The 7,534-nt window shown below is 51.2% G+C and overlaps 1 protein-coding gene across 2 annotated transcripts in view; it reads left to right on the top strand.

Annotated features, from left to right (window-relative positions):
• Nucleotides 1-6,267: 6,267 nt before the first annotated feature.
• Nucleotides 6,268-7,534, top strand: part of GPRC5B (G protein-coupled receptor class C group 5 member B) — a 27,226-nt gene continuing 25,959 nt past the window's right edge. The window contains exon 1 of one of the 2 annotated variants that reach the window (XM_017849767.1): nucleotides 6,268-6,354. Coding sequence is in view for 1 of the 2 variants with exons in the window: in XM_017849752.1 (XP_017705241.1) it covers nucleotides 6,649-7,229 (581 nt within the window). In the remaining variant the exon portion in view is untranslated. Of the gene's footprint in view, nucleotides 6,355-6,542; nucleotides 7,230-7,534 lie in introns of those variants that run through there. The other variant, XM_017849752.1, reaches the window with a different exon arrangement.

Below are 7,534 nucleotides of genomic sequence, written 5' to 3'. Positions count from 1 at the left end.
GGTGATTCTCATGAGCAGCCAGGACTAAGAAGAACTGGGCCAAGGTCTTGCTACTGAGAGTGCAGTCCTGGGTCCGGCAGCCCAGCTGGGAGCTTTTGGGGGTACAGAATCCTCTCCCTCCCTCTGAACCAGAATGTTCATTTGCACAAGAGCCTGGGTGATTTGGAAGTACATCACAGTGTCACAAGGAAAAACTAGGAGAAAGTGAAGCTAATCATAGGATCCCTGCCCAGGGGTAAGACAGCAGGATGGGGCAGTGGTTAGAGCCTGGGCTCTGGGGCTGGCACATCCAGGCTCTGCCTCCACCCTCTCTCTTAAAGTGAATCCCACATCACTTTAAGCTTCATCACTGAGTAAAGATAAATGGTTCAACATTTCTTAAACCTCCACCAGGAAGTTCATAGATGCCTATAAACAACCTAGAATTGCAACCATTCAAATCGTTCTTTATTTTACATAGGAGTAGAAGCTTGAGTTTGCCTTTGGAGGCCAGATAGTTCCTTTGTTTTGGAGACACAGCGAGGGACCTTCTCGGAGCGAGATGACAAAGCAGAAACCTTTTTTTCTGTTTGTGTTTTTAGAAGGAGTCTCACTCTGTTGCCCAGCCTGGAGCACAGTGGCGCGATCTCAGCTCACTGCAATCTCTGCCTCTCAGGTTCAAGTGATTCTCCTGCCTCAGCCTCCAGAGTAGCTGGGATTACAGGCATGTGACACCATGCCCAGCTAATTTTTTTGTATTTGTAGTAGAGACAGGGTTTCACCATGTTGGCCAGACTGGTCTCGAACTCCTGACCTCAGGCTATCCACCCACCTCGGCCTCCCAAAGCGTAAAGTGGAAACCTTCTATGAAGATAGAGAGCTGCTTCTGTGACAGAGTTGCATCAGGAGAAAAGGAGGGGAGGGGAGAAGGGAAAGGGGCCACACACTTTCTATCTGGCCCTGGAATTGGGTTTGATTCCCCTGAGACAGTGACTCAGAAGCTACCCTCATAGGTGGCTGGGTAGGACAGTGGACCTGCATGCCCCCAGCTCAAGCCTCTGCTCCTTCAACTCTCAGGAAGGTCACTTGGGGCAGACACTGAGGGTTCCTGCCTCAAGCACCTTTCCCTCACCCTCCTTTACTGAGTCTCTTGGTGCCAAGAGCTCACTTCGCAGCCTCCTTTGTATGTGGGGAAGCAAGGTGATTCAGTTCCGACCAAGGAAATATAAGGATGATTCTGCACCTGGGGTGAGAGGTGGGGCAGTTCTAGGAATGATTTTCTTTCTGATTAATAGGCAGACTCACAAGAAGAGCTCTCTTCCCTGGACAGCTTCTTTCCCATATTGGAGATTGTCAAGTGAAGATGTGATGTCTGGTGCCATGGCAGCCATCTTGTAACTATGAGGTGCCAAGCTGAGGACAGTTGATCAGAAAACTACTAGAAAGACACTGGGCCCCTGTTTACATTGTTGAGCAATGGCCCAATTGTGGGATCACCCACATCCCTACTTACTGTTGTGTGATAACAAACATCCCTACTATGTAGGCTATAACAATTGTTCTGTTGCTTAAATGTTTCCAGACAGCTTTGGAGGCTTTGGGAGAGTGTCCCCATGTGGCCTTGCAGGGGACCAACGGGGCCATGATGAGGCTACTCCAAGCAATCTTGCATACTCACAGACAAGAGCCTGTGGGAGCCGTTCCAGGAAAGGAGAGATGGTAGCAGTCACATGGTGACGGCAGCTGACACAGTGGTTTGTGGATGTCTATGGGGACACCCTGTTGGGGACTCCCAGAAACAACTGAAGAACATTTTGCCACTGTAAATTTTTCTTTTCTTTCTTTCTTTCTTTCTTTCTTTTTTTTTTTTTTTTTTTTTTTTTTGAGACAAGGTCTTGCTCTATCACTCAGGCTGGAATGCAGTGGTGAGTGGTGTGATCACAGCTCACTGCAGCCTCAACCTCCCAGACTCAAACAGTCCTCCCACTTCAGCCTCCAGAGTAACTGGGACTACAGGCACATGCTACCATGCCTGGTTACAAATTTTTTGTAGAGATGGGGGTTTTGCTGTGTTGCCCAGGCTGGTCTTGAACTCCCATGGCTTAAGTGATCCTCCCACCTCAGCCTCTAAAAGTGCTGGGATTGCAGGTGTGAGCCGCTGTGCCCAGCCTGAATTTTCTAACACTTAATGGGCAGTTACACTTACAGACTGAGGGCATTAAAAGCAGAAAAGAGTGCAGCAATCAATTGGTGATGTCTGTCATGGGCACAAAATAGTGGAATGGTGGCAGTGGTGTGTTCCACATTTGTTTACTCAGTGCTCCTGGCTGCTCACCCCAAAGATGCTTCCAGAAATGCCAACAGCCTGAAGTGTCCCCCATTGCTGCTCTAAGGGGAATATCAAGTGCTGGAGTCTCAAGGGAGCCTGGGACCCTTCTCAGCCTAGTCAAGCAAAGAATGTAGGTAGGAAGTTGATATGGGTTGGATATTTGTCCACATTAAATTTCATGTTGAAATGTGATTCCCAGTGTTGGAAGTGTCTGGGTCATGTGGATGGATCGCTCATGAGTGACTCACAGTAATGAGTGGTTTCTCTCTCTGTTAGTTCACACAAGAGCTGGCTGATTAGAGGCGCCTAACATCTCTCTCTCCATGTGACACGCAGGCTCCCCATTCACCTTCCACCATGAGTAAAAGCTTCCTGAGGACTCCCCAGAGGCTGAGCAGATGCTGGGGTCAAACTTGCCTGCAGAACTGTTAGCCAAAACATCTCTTTTCTTTATAAATTACCCAGCCCCAGCCACATGTGGTGGTTCACGCCTGTAATCCCTGCACTTTGGGAGGCCAAGGCGGGTGGATCACCTGAGGTCAGGAGTTCGAGACCAGCCTGACCAACATAGTGAAACCCTGTCTCTATTAAATATACAAAATCTTAGCCGGGCATGGTGGCACATGCCTGCAGTCCCAGCTATTCGGGAGGTTGAGGCAGGAGAATCGCTTGGGGAACCCAGGAGATGGAGGTTGCAGTGAGCTGAGATCATGCCATTGCACTCCAGTTTGGGTGACAGAGCAAGACTCCATCTAAAAAAAAAAAAAAACTACCCAGCTTCAGGTATTCCTTCATAGCAATACAAAATGGACTAAGACAGAGGTCCTTGAACAGTGCCCTGTGCTAAAACCCCTCACACTCTACCGAGAAGGTCAACCTCCTCCATTGACATAGAGCACCCTGAGAGCAAGATCACATCTTATCCATCTAGAGACCACCAACGGGTTCAGGCACAGAGCCTGGCACTGAGGAGACCCTGCTGAGGTCCTGTGGTCAGGCACTGGGACCACAGTGGGAAGTGAGAAGACCATGGGTAACTGGGTTTGAGTCCCGCCTCTGACGCGTACAGCTGTGACATCAAGGGAAAGTCCCTCAACATTCCCAAGCCTCATTTTACCACACGCGACACAAGACACTGACTTCGGAAGATTCTGCTGTTTAGGCAAGATGATTCATGGAAATCGACTTTGACAGCTCCAGAGCCCTGAGTGCCACATTCCTTTGGGAGATGCTCTGCTTATTAGCTGAGACGAGGATCGCGAAAGGTCTGGACACAGAATAGACATACTTGAAAGGGGAAAGCAAAGCTGGAGTTCAATTATTCTTTTTTTTTTTTTTTTTTTTGAGATGGAGTCTTGCACTGTCGCCCAGGCTGGAGTGCAGTGGTACGATCACAACTCACCGCAGCCTCGACCTCCCGGGCTTAAGCAATTCTCCCACCTCAGCCTCCTGAGCAGCTAGGACTACAAGTGCACACCACCATGCCTGGCTAATGTTTAATGTTTGAGACAGGTCTCCCTCTGCTGCTCAGGCTGGTCTCAAACTCTCTAGCCTCAAGCTATCCTGCTACCTTGACCTCCCAAAGTTAATTATTCTTTTAGTAAACAAATATTCAATGAATATTCAATGCCATGCACAGGATGCCAAGATAAACAATAGACATAGTACTTGTCCTCATCAAGCTTAAAGATATGCTATGCGTACAGTAGCCACATGTGGTTATTGATATTTATTTATTTATTTATTTATTTATTTATTTATTTATTTTAAGAGACAGAATCTCACTCTGTCACCCAGGCTGGAGAGCAAGGGTGCAATTATAGCTCATTGCAGCCTCAAATTCCTGGCCTCAAGCAATCCTCCCACCTCAGTTTCCCAAAGTGGTGGATTATAGACGTGAGTCATCATGCATGTCCGGCCTAAATTTAAATCATAAAACTGAGGCCAAGCTCAGTGGCTCAGGCCTGTAATCCCAGCACTTTGAGAGGCCTGCACAGGTGGGTCACCTGAGGTTGGGAATTTGAGACCAGCCTGACAAACATGGTGAAACCCCATCTCCACTAAAAATACAAAAATTAGCCAGGCATGGTGGCAGACACTTGTAATCCCAGCTACTCGGGAGGCTGAGGCAGGAGAATCGCTTGAACCTGGGAGGTGGAGATTGCGGTGAGCCGAGGTCATGCCATTGCCCTCCAGCCTGGGCAATAGAGACTCCATCTCAAAAAAACCTGAAAGTTCAATCCTCTAGTCATACTAGTCACATATAAAGTGCCCAGTAGGCACATGTTTAGTGGCTGCTGTTATCAGACAGTATAGATTGGACAGCACTGAGATACAGTCTTGTAGGGGAGACAGACACCAAGCAGAGAACCACGCAAATACCTGATTACACACTGATGTGGTTTGGCTGTGTTCCCACCCAAATCTCATCTTGAATTGTAGTTCCCATAATCCCCATGTGTCATGGGAGGGACCCAGTGGGAGGTAATTGAATCATGGGGGCAGGTCTTTCCCATGCTGTTCTCATTATAGTGAATCAGTCTCATAAGATCTGATGGTTTTATAAAGGGCAGTTTCCCTGCACACGTCCTCTTGCCTGCCACCATGTGAGACGTGCCTTTGCTCCTCCATCACCTTCCACCATGATTGTGAGGCCTCCCCAGCCATGTGGAGCTTTGAGTCCGTTAAACCTCTTTTTCTTTATAAATTACTCAGCCTTGGGTATTTCTTCATAGCAGTATGAAAAATGGACAAATACACGTACCATGACATTTGTCAGTGGGAAGCCATGGGTAGTGCACTGACCATTTAGTGCCAGGGAAGCCACTGGTTTTTTAGTGTGAGGCTAGTGCCAGGGAAGCCACTGGTTTTCATTAGACAAAGTGAACTGGGCCCTTGAGAGCCTGACATAGCTCCCTGGACCTCCTGGAGCCATTCTCTCCAAGGCTGGAGACCCAGTGAGCTCTCCTGGGAGATAAGGTTCCTCTGTGACAATGTCCAACCTGGCGGCGGATGACACCAGTTTAACCATTGGTTGATAATATGGCCTGCGGAGCCAGATGGACTGGATTGGATTCTGTCTTTGCCAACTGTCTAACCCCAGGGCGGTACTCCCTATTTTACAGATGGAGACACTGAGGCCTTGGCCTTGGCCTCAGTGTCTCCATCTGTAAAATAGGGAGAATAACAGTATCTGGCTTCAAGGGTAACTGGAAGGATTAAATGAGTTAAAGAGTTGAAAACACTTAGAATAGCTCCTGGCACACAGGAAGCACTATGTACTCAGCTATTATTATTATCATCCACGGGTGTTTGAACTTTTTGGAGGGAAGGAATGCACCTGCCACTCAGCGTCCTCCTTCATTTTCACTCTGTGCTTCCTGTGGTATCATCACCCAAAGCGAAACTGACCAAAGTGGGAAAGGGAATATAACCGTAACTGCAATGTTAACCAGTTCATACTAAGGACTTTCCACATGTCAGACCCTGCGTGAAGCACTTTACATGTAACATGTGTTAGATTTTCACAGCAACTCCAATAGGCGTGTGCGATGAAAAAGATCTCCATTTTACAGATACTGAGGACATGTGGCTCACAAAAGTGAACCTGCCCACGTTTACGAAAGGATCTCGGCGTCAGTTCCAAGGGCTGCCACCAGGTGACAGTGCCCATCCACTTTCCAATTGAGCAGTCTGGCGGGAACACACTAGGAAAGGGTCGTCCCGCAAACGTTTAATGAGCGCCTACTGTGTGCCTGGAACTGTTCTAGGCTCTGAGGATCCACGCAAATAAACCACGGGTGGGGGAAAAACTACCATTATGTTTCTTCCCTTCCATTTTCCCTTGAATATAATAAAAGGCATCCCAGAGATGCCTGCCCAAGGGGGAGGTGGCCTAACCGGACCGGAACTGGGAGGCTGGCGGGGAGGGATGAGAGTATCTGGAAGGGCCACGGTTCCCAAAGACCAGGGGCTGCAACTATTCCCAGAAGGGAGTGTTCTTCTGCATCTCACCTTCCTGCAGCCCCCGGGAGAGGGGAGCAGGGGTCTGTCCTCTCCCTTTGGTATCTTATGTGGCTGGGATGGTTGCGGCGATGGGGCGGGGACGGGGTGGGGCTGCGGAGGGGGAAAGCAAATCTCACCCTGAGAATCTGGAGTGCGGGGAAGGGATGCTGCTCAAAGGTCTGTTTCTGGCTTTGGCAGGGGGGTCACCTGAGACTGCTCGGGTTTGCTGGTTTGAAGGTCACCCAGAGAACCAGCCCTATGTGGGGTGCCGGAGCGCAGCTCCCAGGCCTGATCGAAGCAATGCCGACTTCGGAGAGGCCTGTGGACTAGGACGAATGAGGGTGACTCAGTGCCGAGGCGGAAGGCTGCCCCGGACCCCGCCTTCAAGCAGGTCCCACGGCCGCCCAGCGGACACGCGTCCGGGCTGTGCCCAGAGCGTCTGCGGAGCGCACAGCCAGTGGCCCGAGCCACTGAGTATGTGCGCCCTGAAGGGCGGTGGACGTGTGCGTACGTGGGTGATGTGTGCGGTAGGGGTGGTGGCCATCCTGCGTAGGGACCCACGTGAGGGGTGCACCGTGTGGACGTGTGTGTTTGGAGGGGCGAAGGACGCGGGTGTTAGACTCAGTGTGCGTAAAGGGGCAAGGACACCTGGGAGGTGGGCAGTGAGGAGAGAGAAGAGTGTGTCCAGGAGGAACCTGCCTAGAGGAGGCCTAGCGGTGTGTGCGCCCCTAGGTGCATACCGGGGTGTTGGCGACTTCGAAGGGCACCCGGCGGGATCGATCCTCTGCGTCCTGGACCTGGTGCTGGTGCGTTTCGGGGAAGTTACTGCTTATGAACCCACCTTGGAGTGTGGCCCGGGGGCAGGAAGGCTCCTGCGCTGGGACCCCTCGGTACCCCTCGGTCGCGATACCCTTCGGTAAGTGTATTGGCTGGGGGACCGGTGTTCCCGCAAATGAATGTACCCTGGGGAGCTGCCCGGCTCGTCTGGATTGTTTCTGGGCGCACTGTGGTTGTGGGGGGAATGTCCCCGAATTGGGGACACGGGAGGTGGGGGGGGATCGTCTCAGCGATCCGGGCCTGAAGCCACGAGCTTGGGCTCCGAGGGTGCATGCAGACGGCGCCTAGCCCGGCGCGGAACCGCCAGCGGGACTGGGGGTGGGGCTCGGAGGCCCGGGGCGGGCCTGGCCGAGGGGCAGGGGCGGGGCCGCGGCCGCTGCAGCA

Source organism: Rhinopithecus bieti, unplaced genomic scaffold (genome assembly GCF_001698545.2).
Source record: "Rhinopithecus bieti isolate Rb0 unplaced genomic scaffold, ASM169854v2 scaffold_1918, whole genome shotgun sequence".
Lineage (NCBI taxonomy): Eukaryota > Metazoa > Chordata > Mammalia > Primates > Cercopithecidae > Rhinopithecus > Rhinopithecus bieti.
This window is presented reverse-complemented; position numbering and strand designations above follow the sequence as displayed.